At 42.3% G+C, this 15,618-nt stretch overlaps 1 protein-coding gene across 3 annotated transcripts; it reads right to left on the reverse strand.

Moving 5' to 3' along the window:
* Positions 1 to 1,920: 1,920 nt before the first annotated feature.
* On the reverse strand, positions 1,921 to 15,617 carry TATDN3 (TatD DNase domain containing 3). Of its 3 annotated transcripts, none has more exons than XM_056852451.1 (10): positions 15,550 to 15,617; positions 13,733 to 13,765; positions 13,224 to 13,297; positions 11,709 to 11,793; positions 10,228 to 10,290; positions 8,228 to 8,337; positions 6,324 to 6,379; positions 4,351 to 4,463; positions 3,629 to 3,709; positions 1,921 to 2,073 (listed from the first exon to the last, which is right to left on the reverse strand). In XM_056852451.1, exons 1-10 carry the CDS (start codon positions 15,598 to 15,600, stop codon positions 1,930 to 1,932), a joined length of 810 nt encoding a protein of 269 aa, XP_056708429.1. In that variant the 5' UTR covers positions 15,601 to 15,617; the 3' UTR covers positions 1,921 to 1,929. The 3 variants fall into 3 exon arrangements, with proteins under 3 accessions (XP_056708429.1, XP_056708430.1, XP_056708431.1); XM_056852452.1 differs by having other exon boundaries at positions 3,629 to 3,703; positions 15,550 to 15,611; XM_056852453.1 differs by lacking the exon at positions 13,224 to 13,297.
* Between the last annotated feature and the right edge of the window lies 1 nt (position 15,618).

Below are 15,618 nucleotides of genomic sequence, written 5' to 3' on the forward strand. Positions count from 1 at the left end.
CCTTTCCCTCTCCTGCCCAGCAATAATGCCAGCTTAACCCATTTGTCAGTGATTCATTCAAAAAATGTACTCTTTTCTGCTTCTGCCTTTCCTAATTTCTTGACTACAGCATTGTAATGAGACCAGTTATCGCTGGAATTTGCCTCCTACTCCAACGTCATTCTAGTCCAAACAATTGTGATTACCTGGCAAGAATTTAGTAATAATTCCAGTGATGATATCAGCCAGCTTCTGGGTGCCAAATAAGTGTCAGAAAATCCCTTACACACTAGAGTTTTCCCACAAGAGTATGTGCAAAACAAAAAACATCCCTCACACATAAAGTTAAATTAAAACTAACAGTTCTTCTAGAGATCTTGTTCATGGTTATACTTGTACAGCATCAATTGCTTGCTCTGTCAAGCAAAATAAATCAGGAAAGGCTGTAACTGAACGTAAGTTTAAAACTGGATAATTTTGTGTATTGAAAAATATTCAACAATTAGTTGTTCATTGCTTTCCCCAATATGCTCCAAGCAATATGCTCTGTTATATAAAACTCACTCCCGGTTTTCACAGTAAAGCTCTGGAATAGTTCTGTTATCACAGACCCTCAATAAACTTTGTGTCTGACAAAAGGAGCTTTGACTCTTGAAAGCTTATACCCTGAAAAATTTGTGGGTCTTTAAGCCGCTACTGGACTCGAATCTGTTCTACTCCAGACCAACACAGCTATCTTCTGAAGCTATCTTCATGGAATACATTCCGAGGTGCAATGCAGAGTTTAATTAAACTGCCCAGTAAATGTTTTCTTGGCTAGAAAAGGTCGAAAACATTGCATTTATTTTTGTCACTCAAAACAGCCTGCAGGTATGTGTGTGTGTGACTTCGTACATATTGTTATGAGCTACCCAGTTCTCTGAGGGTATTTCCCTTTGGAGGAGAGCACACTGGGGTGTTACAGCACTTTTATATTTGCTTTATTCACAAATATACAGGTACTGCATGGGTGAAGACAAAGAGGCACTCCTATAGGGCAGCAAATCTCCAGAGAAAAAGACTGGCCATCCCCCAGGTGCTTCAGTCAACTTATAGGCTTCTGGCTGCTTCTCCCTCTCTGGACTCTTTTGTTCTCATTCACTTTTCTTCTCACTTGCACCTGCTCCCTCCCCCAGCTTCAATGGGTACCTTGAAAAGAGCCATCTGAGAAACTTCTAACCATTAGCCTTCATTCACAGTCCTTAAGAAAGTCTTGTCATAGGACCAAGCTCCAGTACCGTTGCGACAAGCCATTCACAATAATTGGACAGCAAGCCCACAACAATATGCAGACAGACACATGTGCAGATGATACCTACATGTGTCTCGGTTCAAGTAAGTAGGGTGTGGGTGGAGGTACTTGTGTGACACAGTGACAATTACACAGAGGCATTTACAACAGAGATGCAGCTCTTTTGCTCCAACTTACTTGCAGGATCACAAAGCCAGTGTGGAAGAGAAATGAAAAAGCTGAGGTTAAACACAGAAAACCCAGGTTCAGCTGCGAAGAGAGGAGTTACCCCACAGGGTTGTTGTCAAGGTAAAGCCCATGGATGCCTCACTGAGATGCATGAGAGGAGAGCAGGAAACACCCAGCAACAACTGACTAAACCATTAACTTGATCTCAAATTGTATTTTCATTAGGCTCTAGGTAGATCAATATACATAGACATTAAATAAGGAGCATGTAACAGTTGCAGGCCTTCTTAATTTAGAAAAAGCTAAATAATGCCAGACTGAACAGAAAATATTAAAACAATTCTGCATTTGGTTAAACTGTTCCACTGAAGAATCAAGACAGAAGGATTATTACTTGAAACTAGATAACATGAAGTGATAACTCAGATCTACATCAGAGTCATTTCATAAGGATATTGTCTGCTTTTGATTGCAGCACTGTAGCACATCAGCTATTTCTGAAGAGAACTTTTCAGTTTCGGGAAGAGTTTCAGGGCATTCTGCGTTGTCATATCTATAACTTCTTCCACTGAAATTCCTTTAATTTTAGCAATGTATTCCGCAGCAATGAAGATATTTTTTGGTTCATTTCTCATCTGAAATATAAATGTAGGAGGATGAGTCTAACAATACCTGCCACTGACTGCACTGCTTGTTGGAATTAGTTGCCAATAGACTGGTTCCAATGGGGGTCATGCTTTAGGACTTATTACTTGCAGCCTTCTCCTATTCTTATGCCATGGTGACAAAATGGAACCTCCATATACAGAGGCAGCAAACCCAGCTGAATATCAGCACTATGAGGCAGCATCAGGAAAGGCCTTGGCCTCCACGCCCTGTTTTATTTCATTTTTATTTAGTTAGTTAAAACATTTGTATACTCCCTTTTCACCCAACTTAGTGTCCCTAAAGTGGCTAACAACCAAAACAAAGTTTAAAATGCAGATAAAATATATAAAAGATGTAAAACAAATAAAATACATAAATACTGTTGTTTAGCCACTCCGTGAAACAGGTTCCTGGACTAGATCCAGCAGGGCTCTTCTTAGGCTCCTTCTGCATCTTTAAAGGGGGATGTTCTCACTTTCAATCCTAAGCAGAGTTTCACCTGCCTAAATCCACAGAACTCAATAGGCTCAGAAGGGTGTAATGCAGTTTAGAATTGCACTGTGAATCCCAACAGGTTTCCCCCTTATCTCCTCTCTTGGGATCTAAATCCACCTGCTCCTCTATAGAGCCCTCTGCCTCCATAGTCAAGGACATTTCAGGTCCGCCTTCCTCCATCTGTGTGTTATCATTGCTGTTTGCCCACAAATCACTTCATACATGTTCGTTGTGCTGTGGGAGGACTGGGCAGCCAATCCATGCAACTCACCAGGCTTCTTGAGCTTCTCCCTTTCCCTCCTCTACCAAGGGGCTTTCACTTTGGGAAACTGGCTCTAAGAACATAAGAAAAGCCCTGCTGGATCAGACCAGGGCCCATCAAGTCCAGCAGTCTGCTCACACAGTGGCCAACCAGGTGCCTCTAGGAAGCCCCCAAACAAGACGACTGCAGCAGCACCATCCTGCCTGTGTTCCACAGCACCCAAGATAATAGGCATGTTCCTCTTATCCCAAGGAAGGTTGGCTGCATCAGCATGTCAGGTTGCTGCTTCTACAGTGAGGATGACTCGTGAAGTGCTGAACATAACAGAGTTGACATGGTGTGGTGTGAATTGAACCTGCACTAACACCATTTGAGACCCAATGAAGATCATAGAATCATAGAGTTGGAAGGGACCACCAGGGCCATCAAGTCCAACCCCCTGCACAATGCAGGAAATTCACAACTACCTCCCCCCTCCACACCCCTAGTGACCAGAAGATGGCCAAGATGCCCTCCCTCTCATCATCTGCCTAAGGTCACAGAATCAGCATTGCTGACAGATGGCCATGATAATGGCATGAGTGCATCAAACCTAGAGATCAGGTTATACCTGGCTTAGAAGCGGCACTCAGTTGACCCGCCAGTGGCGGGTGTAGTCTGCACATCTCCCTTCTTTTCCCCTCAATGCCTCATATTTCTGCTGGTATCATCTGCCTTGCCACTGCATGTTAAAAGGATTCTTTATGGGTGATCTTGGTAAGGAAGTATTGCAGATGGCTCTTTACCTGTTTCTCAGGACCTAGTGCAGGAGAGTCTGTTTCTAAGCAAATGCATTCCAAAGGAAGCTGTTTCACAAGCTTCTGCTTCTTAAAGAAAATCAAGAAAAGCAATTAATGTTTACATTCCCTGAGCAGATTGAGCAAAAACTGCAAAAAGCTGGGCTTTCAATAGACTGAAGCATTTCTTTTAACAAAAACTATATATGTTTATTCAAAATAAGTATATCCTGCATCGCTGTAAAATTGCTCAAAGTGGCTCAAAGCAAATAATTACAGCACGTATCAGTAAAACAGAAAAAGGACAGTATAAGAAGATGAAACAGAATAAAACACACTTTTATATCCTACCAAAATCAGAAATCAACAATAAAACCAGAGCAAAAAAAAAAAAAAAAAGGCATATTGAATCTTTTACATTGGTTGGTATCCTACCACTCAACTCAGAAAAGTGCAAAACCTTCCACCAGACCATTAACTTGAAGAAAAGCTACTTAAGGCCTCAAACTTCTAAATCCTGGAATAATCTTGCTCTCTCTTGATATATACAGAATTATTGCTGGGTTGTCAATTAGTTGTGAGATGCCAGAGATCAGATTTTTTTTTAAAAAAATGCAAGCACACAGACCTGTATTGTCAATACCTGTGTGTTGTCAACTATGGATCAACTGTGAATCATGTGCCAGCATCTCCATATACTAGGATGGCACCATCCCTCCCTTGAATCTCACCTGTTCACTCCTTATAATGGAAGGAGGAATGGAGAAAAAATATCCAGCCTTCACTCCTTCCATGGCCACCGAAGGCCTGCCATCGAACGCATGGAGCAACACTCTTTCGGCACCTATGGACAACCACAGGAGTCAGGGCAGGAGTCTGATGCTCATGAGAGTTGCCTGCTATGGTACATGTATCTAGATTTACATTCCTAGTTTAGTCAGTACTGAAGTTCCAGGTCATCTGTTATGATGTGGCCGGTCAACATTCCCAGTTGGGCCTATGCAAAAAAAAAAAAAAGCTTACAGAATACTAAAACTCATAGAATCATAGAGTTGGAAGGGGCTGTACAGGCTATCTAGTCCAACCCCCTGCTTAATGCAGGATCAGCCTAGAGCATCCTTGACAAGTGCTTGTTGAGCCTCTGCTTATAGACTGCCTGTGAGGGGAAGCTCACCACCTCCTTAGGCAGCCGATTCGACTGCTGAACTGTAAAAACTATCCCCCCTAATATCCAGCCGGTACTTTTCCTCTTGCAATTTAAACCCATTATTGCGAGCCCTACCCTCTGCTGCCAACAGGAACAGCTCCCTGCCCTCCTCTAAGTGACGGCCCTTTGAATACTTAAAGAGAGCAATCAAACTGGAGTGTGTCAGGTGCACCAAACCCTACCCTATTGTCTGTGTAATCAAAAATAACTTTTGTCTTTACATTTGCTAAAAAGAAACTATATTCTAGCTATTCTTGTGAAACTTACAGTGAAGAACCCAGAAGTTTTTGTTTAGTTATGAACAGACTGAAGGAATGTTGGAAGGAAAGCAAGACATGCCACTGGAGCATTCTGCTAAAATGAGTCTTTCAGTGAGTTCAAGTTCCGCTACATTCTCAACCTAATGGACTGGATCCAATGGAAAAGACAGCTGAAGGCGCTGGCAGAGACGATCTGTCCCCACCTTCCTCAGCCACTTGCCCTGAAAATCCTATGTGACTGTTACACCCTTCTAAGCCCACTGACTACAATGGACTTACAAGGATGCAGCTCTCTTTAGGACAGCGTAAGCATCAGGAAAGCCTTGCAAATATAATGCACTACAGCATGGACAACTGCAGCAATGAGGGGGAAATAAAAAAAATCACTCTCTTCTATAAGCAACTTGTATCAGTGCAGGAGGAGGACGGAGGCAAGTGTCCTATTTTGTTTGTTTGCAAGGCTCCCAAGACCCTTGAAGAAGAATAAGGCAGGGAAAAATCTGCCCTGCCTGCTCCTTCCATGACCTTTTCTACTGGATTCAACCCAATGTGCAAAGAAGGTGGTCAGAAGAAAACATTTTTTTCAGGCTTACTGCTCAAGAATACGCTTCTTACTTGTCATTTGCAAATTGCTAATCTTTAAGTAGATAGTTTGCTGAAAGCAAATGCATACAATTTTAATGTGTAACTTGAATGCTGATTTGTATATTCCTAGTCAAAAACATAAACTTGTGCCAGAAATGTGGGAAATGGCACATGGTCTTCCTCCGCATTGTCCTCCTTTGAATCAAGCTGAAAAAGCATTCTATGATTATGAACCGTGGAGAGCCTCTGCCGGTATGCGCTTCCATAAGGAAGGAGCCCTGCGGCTGTGAGTCAGGCACCCTGAAAAAACCCTAGACCATAAGAATGTATCACTTTCCTGTCCAACAGACTCAGAGGAACTCACACACGCATCTTCTACACAGATACATGGTGAACCATTACAACTTAGTACCAAACTGGACACATTCTAGGAGTTCCATGTTCAGCACTCCTGGTGTTTTTTAAACTTAATTTTTATGTGCACGCTTGCCCAATTTGGATCAGGACCATGGTACAGAGAAAGATTAAGCCTCCTCCCAACACTGTTTTCCTAACCTGAAACAGCCCCAAAGAGTTGCTATTTGTTGCCAACAAATTTTGGCACAAAAATATTAAAAATATAAACCATTTTAAACCATAACATAAATGATACCTTGCTCCTTTAAGAGGTTAATGGTCGGCCTTCCAGCTGAGCGGGAGTGGACATTTCTAGGTAAACAAAAAGAACAAAGACCTAGCAGCAGGAGACTTTGGCAGACCTGGGGTGGCTTTTCAGGGCTGGATAAACAAATTACATGGGTGGAGTTTCAGAATTTCTTATGCTTTTGAGCTTGATTCAGGATGGTCATTTTAACTTACTGTTATCCACCTCAAAACCTTCGCAACAAGACAAATTTGTATAAACAAACTTCATTTTTGACCATTCACTTAGCTGCATGGAACAGCAAAAGGTGAGGGGGAGAAAAATCTTTATTTGTCATAGTGCCTGTAAAGATCGCAAAAACTCTGTACAAATGTTATGGGGAAATGCTGCTTATTGTGATCCAACAGCATTCCTTCAAAGAATAGAAACAATTCAAACTTCTGAGAGGCCTAGTAAAGAGGGAAGTTTCTTTTTCTGAAACTCAGCAAGTTGTTGATAATTGCAGAGACTCAGATAAGAGAGGTTGGAATCCACTTGCAGTTCACACCGCTGAGTGTAATCAGCTCCAAGGACGCCTGTGCTGGGAGAAAACATTCCATCTAACTAACGCCTGAGATCATCTAGTAGGAGAGAGGCCTTGCTAAGGGGGATGAACACGGCTGCAGAACCCCTGGCCACATTGGCAAATTCCTCTGAATCCGAGGTCACATGGTCAGCAACAATTCTGCTGGTCAAGTGACATCATTTACCATACATTTGATTGGCTAACCAAGGTCAGGCCAATGTGCGTCTATGAGCATATAGCTTAGATCCGTCATTCTAGTTTTGTCCTTGCTCCATGCTTCGTCCTGTGCTTTGGTCCAGGTGAATACCCTGTGCCTTGCGTCATGTCTTGCTGGTGGGTCTTGCTGACCAGAAACCTTATCTTGGACTTTGATTCCTGAAAGAACTCAGCCTTTCGGGTGACATCTTGATATTTGAAACAATGCTTATAAATGTCTAGTTAAATCTGTTAAAATTAGCTTTGTTATTTTATCCTCACTGTTCACTGCTCTTTTATTCTTATCCTTGCACAGTTCTTATTCTTGCACAAAATGAATCATTTTAATTATATCATGTGGCATCTTTGAATTCAGGAGGCTTCAATCCAAATCCAGAACTTTGGCCTTTATTGGTTACAGCTATCAAATTAATTTTCTGAAACTCGCCTTGTAAGCATCCTACCTTGCGAGGGTGACTTGCTTGATCTTAGTCCCAGGAGGGTCAGAGGCGTGTCTCTGTCTCTGGCTGACTGGGTAGTGAAAGGGACTGGTGGCAGGCTACCAACTGGAGAGTCACACTTCAGCTTTTTGTAATCTGTTTAGTTTAACTGCCCGATCTCATGGGTGGTCTTGCATTAGACTATCACAACAGACTCTAATAAATAACAAAGGGTCAGAAACAAAAGAAGAGTCTTCGGACACCTTAAAGACTAACACATTCATTCTTGCATGAGCTTTTGTGGGCCTGGATCCCAACATCATTAGATGTATGATCTTCATCAGATGCATCTGACAAAACCCACGAGAGCTTATGCTAACAACGTGGGCCCATTTTTCATGGTTACTGGCCATGGTGAGTAAAGGGAACCTCCACATTCAGAGACAGTAAGCATCTGAATACCAGTCTCAGGAGGAAACATCAGGGGAAGGCCTCTGTTTCTATTCCCCTCCAGAGTAAATGTCTGGCCACTGTGTGAGACAGGATGCTGCACTAGATGGACCACTGGTCTGATCCAGCAGGGCTCTTCTTATATTCCCAGGTGCCATAGGCCTCTTCTTTTCTTTCTGCTGCAACATGTACTCAGGAATTTGGTGTTTTGCTTTTCTAAAAAGCCAAGCAAGAAGCACTCTGGAAATATCCACAAGTCTTACAAAGGCAGATGAAGTTGCTTTGCTAGCTGAATCTGTTTAATCAAGACTTGTCTCTGCTCTTCTTTCTGTTCATCAGTGCTGGCAAACCTGGGAGTGAAATCCAGACCAACCTGCAGCCAAAAATGGGGAGGGGGGAGAAATAGGTCACAATTTATTCGGTTATGTGACTAGAAACTATTTGGACCATCACTGGGGGACGGGGGGGAGAAGCAGGATAAAGTGCTGGAATAAATAAACAAAATTAACTGGTTTCACATTATTTACAAATGGGGAATCCTGACTTGCTTCTTCCTCCAGGCATCAGGGGTGCCTGGAATAACCTCAGAACTGAAACTGCTTTTCACCACATCTCACTAGCAGCAGGCAGTCCCATACCTTAGGTGAAGCAAATCCCTCTGTCTTCAGAAGCTTTCCATCAGCCTAGATAGTGACTCCATTGAAGAACGAGCCATCTCAGTCAGTGTGAAGCTCCTTAAGCCACAAGAAGGCTTCAGAGTTTGCTTAGTGGGGTGGTAGGATACAGGTCAGCATCCCTATCCCTGTTTGTCTTCACGGTGCAGGGACACAGGCATGCTCCATCCCAGGGGCAGCTGACGCTCCTGTGCCACCCCTGACAGTAGGGCAGGCTGAATAGGCAGAGCTTCTACAGTCCACCTTGGAGCCAAGCAGCAGTGGCATAGCTGTGGGGGGGATGTGCCTTTTATCCTGTCATCTCAGCCCACCATAAAAGTGTCTGGAAACAGCATCACTCCCCAGACCAGCCTCACCACTGCTGCAATGTTAAGGTGAGCTCCAGCAGCAGGATGTGAAACTAGGATGCCCGTTGTAGGATGAAACTTATTTTCAGTTCCATTTAATACAAACAAAAACAAACATTACAAAATAATACACCTTGCTTTGATTTTAAAAATTTAACATACAAACCATTACAACAAACAACATATCACACAGACATAACACCAAAACAATTCTAACATTATGGCATGCCAAAATCTACTTTACTAATAAAAGCATTTATTTTCTTAATTATTCTGTACGTAAAATTATTACTAACTTTTCCAGTCAATCATATCATAATATTTGTGCTTTGTTCTTGCTTTACCACTATAACCTATGTATCCCTTTTGTAACTCCTGTCCACTTATCAACATTCAAATGCGTTATAGACAGCTTTTAATCTTTATCTAGGCAAAACATCTTTAAACCACAATGCCCAACACAGCAGGATGAAACTTGAGTGGGAAGATGGGTGGTATGTTAGCCACTGGAAAGTTTTGGCGAGACTGTGTATATGTGTGGTCATATGATTATTATGAAATGTGAGGAGTTGACCCAAAAACCTAGGAAGTTAAGTGGGTGTGAATAAATGGCTGTTTTCTGTGCTTTCCCATCTTCACAGGGTTACCAACCAATGCCGGTTCAGCTAGTGTTGCAATGCAGGCTGGGATAGCAGCCAGGGTTTTCAACAGACTAACAAAGAAGGTGCTACCAAGATTGGTCAAGACAAGCAGAATCTGTGAGCAGGAGCCTGGTTGTACAATTTGAACTACAGATAAAATAAGCCATACTTGTGTTACGTGTGAACTGAGCCAGTAAACTGGGAAGCTTCAGCCAACTGCAACTTTCTAGTGCCTCTGTGACTGACATAATGCCTTTTTTACTAAGCGATAGGGACCCCAAGGCTACATTGTCAGTGGCAATGTTTGTTTCAGTCCTTATATCCCTCCAACACTAGATATATGCTGCTCAAGATCAAATGATCAAGGAGCTTCTAAGGGATAAAAGGAAAGGAAAGGCAACTTTCTAGTAGGTTTATTCAAAGAAAATGACATGCGAGCGCTCCTTTCATGCAACTATCTACACAAGGGTTGCACATTATTTCCTGCACTAAAATGCTTTTATGTGTTGGGAAAAAAATTAACAGACCAAGCATTCCTAACTTCAAAAGGCAAGAACATTTTAAAAGTTTTTTTTTAAAGAAGAAACAAGATTCTCCTAACCTCTCCAATGGCCAACAAGGAGTCCTTATTGAGTTCTATGAGTGGCAACGCTTCATCCAGATCCTGCAAGAGGAACTTGAGTGAGTGCAGGAGGAACATGGGTGCCTTATGTCACATCTGGATATGTGTTTAAGGTCAGTTTGCCCCAATATAATATGAAATTGACCCAGTGCTGCCTTCTTTTGACATAACTTGCTGCTGACTTTGGGTCAGTAAAGGCTGGCTCTTTAACAAAAAAAAATAGAACCTGGATATTTGGAGTCACCGGTTCTGCACACCTTACAAGACTGTCACATGTGAACACAGTAGGTAGCGGCATACCTTTTAAGACTAACAAAGCAAACAGTGATGCAACCTGAAAAGATGAGTTATTCGATTTTGTAATACTATGAGACACAGTGATACACCACACCCTCCTTCTGAATGTCTCTCATTTTAAAAAAATCTCTTTTGTTCTGAAAGGCATATGGGAATATGTAAAAGGGATTTATTCTATCCACACCCTTTAAAGGAGGGCAAACTGCAAGGCAGCAGTAGAACTGGTTTCTGTTCAGAGTCAGTTAATCCCTTACTGAACAAGCTCATTTCTGTTTGGCACCATTTCTTTGTAGGAGCAATGGATCTTTTTCGCTGTACTTTCCTTGCCTCACCAATCTACAGGCACCATTTCCCCCTCACCACCACAACAGGGCTTTTCCTTTAAATCAGAAAATGACATGTCACTTAAGCATCATAACATTATAACGATCTATTGCCATAATCTACTATTCCTCTAAATTCCCAACTTTCACTTTAAAGAAGGAAATCTCTTTTTGTTGCAGTGATATAAGGGGAAATTACCCTATTGCCTTTCCCCTTGTACCTTTGCAACAAAAGTGGCTACAGACTTTCTTTTTTTAATGAAAACTGGTAATTCAGAGGAACTAGTAGACTATGGCAACCGATTGTTATAATATTACATCTATTTCCAATTTAAACTCCTGAAAAATACCTATTGTGGCGGGGGGATAGGGGCTGACGCAAGAAAAATGGCCTTGATGCAGGCAGAACTTGAAAAACTTTCCACATTCCTGCCCACAGTGTACAAATATGCCTTGGCTGCAATCTTTCCAAAAAGATCACAGGATGCAGGGGAAGACAAAGAAACATGATGATAAGGTATGATATCATGTGGACGCGCCCTCAAAACCCAAGGTTTGGAGCAAAACCATAAAGAAGCAGCTGGGGGATGAACTCACTATAAAAATGAATATTACTTTGTGAGAAAATGTTATATTTTAAGTTTGGGTGAAACAGCTGTGTGGTCTGGGACAACCAACTGTCCCTTGGTCTCAGTTCCCCATCTGTAGCAAGGGAATCATAGTTACCACTACATGGTTTACAATGCCCAATGTAAGCAAGACTATAAAGCGCTTAGTAAACTGAGAAACACTACAAGAAATTATTAGTAGTTTCAGCAATTTAATTTGTTTTCACATCACCTTTAAAGTAACACTGCGCTCATGTCCTGTTGGAATTCTCTGAACTGGATGAACACCCAGACATGCAAAGACAAATCCTGGATACCTGCACACAAAAAATGCATTAAAGGACGGGAGAAAACAAACTTCATATTACTCCTAACAAGAAATATTCCAATAAATGGTACAATTAGAGGGGAAATGGCTTGACCAAGAAAAACAAACAAACTTGGCTTTATCTTTCCTTCTGCTATTTCTCCATCCTGATAATCACACCTTTTTTCCAGATGCAGTAACCCCGATTCTGGATATGTCTTAGAATCCATTCCAACACTTCTGTACAAGCTACAGCAACACAGTCCTATTTATGTAATTATTTGTAACCCCCAACCTTTCTCCAAGGAGTTCAGGTTTCCCCCATTTCATCTTCACAACAATCTTGTAAAATAAATGTTAAGTTGAAAGATAATGATTGGTCAAGGAAGCATTAATGAGCTTCGTTGGGTGTGCATTTGAAAGAGAGCTTTGTTGGTCCAGGTCCAACATTTTTATCTACTACACAGCTTTATTGGCTATATTGTCATGGGATCAATTACATTAAATTGCTCAGGTTTCAGAAGAAGAGTTGGTTTTTATGCCCCGATTTTCTCTGCCTTTAAGGGGTTCCCAAAGTGACTTACAATCTCCTTCCCTTTGTCTCACCTTGTGAGGTAGGCAGGGCTGAGAAAGTTCTGAGATAACTGTGACTAGCCCAAGATCACCCAGCAGGCTTCATCTGGAGGAGTGGGGAAACAAACTCGGTTCACCAGATTAGAGTCCACCAAATTAGAGTCTGCTGCTCATGTGGAGGAGTGGGGAATCAAGCCCATTTCTCCAGATTAGAGTCCTCAGCTCTTACCCACTATACCACGCTGGCTCGTTTTACTGTAAAATGTTATGGTACAAATCCAAAATAGTTACATTTGGAACATTCATGGACTTGTGAGCATCCAGTGAGATTTCTGGCTGCATTCAGATGTCATAATAAACTTCTATTACTGACCTGGAGGGCCCAGGCTAGCCTGATCTCATCAGATCTCAGAAGCTAAACAGGGTCAGCCCTGGTTAGTATTTGGATGGGAGACCACCAAGGAATACCAGGCTTGCTGTGCAGAGGAAGACACTGGCAAACCACCTCTGTTAGTCTCTTGCCATGAAAACCCCAAAAAGGGGTCGCCATAAGTCGGCTGTGACTTGAAGGCACTTTACATACACACACAGTGACAGGCACAAACCTGGCTTATTTCTGTGTTTGCACGTTCTCCTTCTTCTCTCCTGTTTGTTTGCAGAGGGAAATTGAAAGGTTCCTGGTTTTGGAAGCCCTCAGTCAAACTCAAGTTAGCCACAATGTCTGGATACAGGCAGCTGGTCAAACTGGAATCTGTTTCCTCCACCCAAACCAAGATTCTACACTGGGAGGATTTAGAATCCCAAGTTCATTGGATCCTAGCCTGGAACTTGTTTCCAACAAGACAGAATAACTGGAAATGTTGGTACCTTTCTGAAAGCTGAATAATTCTTTCAAACTCTCCTGAATGTTCAGCAACTACCACCAGGGCTAAAACTTTAGCCTGAAACAACAAGAAATGTTAGCTAATTCCAAGAACAGCAAGAAGTTTTACAACCTGATCTGGAATTCATGTATTTTAAAAAAATAACAATTCTGGCATTGCTTTGAAATTAACGGGATTCCTACACCTATCCTATTATGTCTTGGACTACAGTGGCTGGATCCAACAACGAGTTTCCACGGGTACAGGGACTTCCACACACAAAGAAAGACTTTTGCAGCTTCCCCAACTCGCAGCAGCCCAAAACAGCACCTGAAATCCTGGGAGAGAGGGGACCTTATGACTGTGGAAATGCATTATTGGATCCACTGCATGCAGTCATAACATATTGGATATGAATGTTCAGTTCTGTGTAAGCTTCCTAAAACTAAGGGCAGAGCTTAAGTATAAACTGCTAAAACTGTATACTCCAAAACAATTATAAGCATAACAAACCTGCTTTGCTTCTTCCAATACATCTTCAGTGTCCTGGAAAACATTAAAAATGATAGTGCTCGGAGACTGCTTGGTAGAGAAAGAAGTGCAGCACCAAATAACAAATGTCTGTTTCAAAAACTTATGAAATAAAGAAAGGAGTAATTTAGTATCTTAAAGATTTAGTATCTTCCTTCCAAAAAGTTAAAAAACACCAGTACTAAACATCTACTCCCCTACTCCTTTAGGCCCAGGCATTCAGCTATAGATCAAAGTTTTGTACTGCATTTATAATACACAAATGCTCTGTTGCTCTTTTCAAAAACCTGTCTGTGGCTTTTAGTGACAGAGAGGCTATTATCAGAATAATCGCAGACCAAAGGAGACTTCTAGAACTAGGGTACTTTTTTTGTATGCTGAGGGTTAGGATGGGACCAGTAAGTCCCTAACAAACATCATAACCACCAAAAGAGAGACATTTGTATATTCAGATTAACAGTAATATCTGTTTTAAAAGTTGTTTATTTTTCTCCTTAGCTACCAGAGATTATACACTATTCTTACTGTTCTACGCTGACATTATAATCTTACCATGTGTCCAGATGAGTTTTAAGGTGTTTTTTGAAAAGATTTTGATGGGTATTATTGTTGTGTGTCACAAGTTCATTGGATAGGCACATTCTCAATGAACAAGTTCCAAGCTCACAACTGGATATTCCCGTGTCATGAAGCTCGCTGCATGACTGTAGGACAGTCACACACTCTCTGTGCCTAACCTACCTCCAAGGGTTGTTCTGAGGATACAGTATTGGAGGAAAGAATAATTAAAACTGCCCAGAACTCCTTCTAGAAAGGGCAGGGTAAAAATGTAGCTGTATGTCAGGTTCAGGGAGGTCTGTATCACTGCCCTCAGTGCCTCCCTTGTCCATTATACCCCTTTGTCGTGTTTGGGGCTTGCAGAGACCCAAGACAGAGAAGGGGGCTTGCAGCACCTAATTCTAATCCTCCCCCTCCCAGCCTGGAGAGCAGAGCCACCCCATCAATGGCGTACTCCTGAACCCCTTATGAGGCCAGTGCAGCAGGCTGCACATGCTCAACCAGTTCCCCTGAAGTCTTGCAAAAACTGGCAAGCTTGTGAAAATTTTAAGGTTGAGCCTAGCCTTTCCCTCTGCCGGCTGTGATGGAGTTGGGGCCTTAAATGGCCCATACCAGGAATTCTTTGCTGTGTCTACCGTACAGTTATCTCGTCCTTTCTCCTAGGGCTCAGGGTGAGATGCATGGATGGCTCGTCCCTCCATCACAACCCTGTTAAGTTAGTAGAAAAGAGCAGGAGTCCAGTAGAGAGCAGGAGCCACAGGCTCACGAAAGCTCCTACCCTGCCAGAAAATATTTTTGTTCGTCTTTAAGGTGCTACTGGACTCCTGCTCTTTTCTACTACTGCAGATCTGAAGAAGTGAGCTGTGGCTCACGAAAGCTCACACCCTGCCAGAAAATATTCTAGTTAGTCTTTAAGATGCTGCTGGACTCTTGCCCTTTTCTACTACTGCAGACAGACTAACACAGCTACCCACTGTGAATTATCTGTGAAGTTAGGTTAGGCTGAGGAACGGTGACCAACGATTTTCACGGCCTGTGTGGGAATCTGAACACGAGTCTCTCTCCAAATCGCTCCATGCAAACTCAGATTATTATTTTTTTAATCGTCTGGAACAGCTCTCGCGGGAACAGTACAAAGCATCGACGTGGCAGCATAAACCTACACTGGTATGCTAGAGACGGATAAGAAGAACGATAAACGCGAGTGTCAAGAAATAAGTTCTCCTCCCAGCGCCGCTCACCTCTTGGAACTCAGGCGCCGCGAGGTGGCAATGGCAGTCCACCGGCCCCATCCTTATAAGGCCGGAACT

The sequence above is a fragment of the Euleptes europaea genome, chromosome 7 (assembly GCF_029931775.1).
Source record: "Euleptes europaea isolate rEulEur1 chromosome 7, rEulEur1.hap1, whole genome shotgun sequence".
NCBI lineage: Eukaryota > Metazoa > Chordata > Lepidosauria > Squamata > Sphaerodactylidae > Euleptes > Euleptes europaea.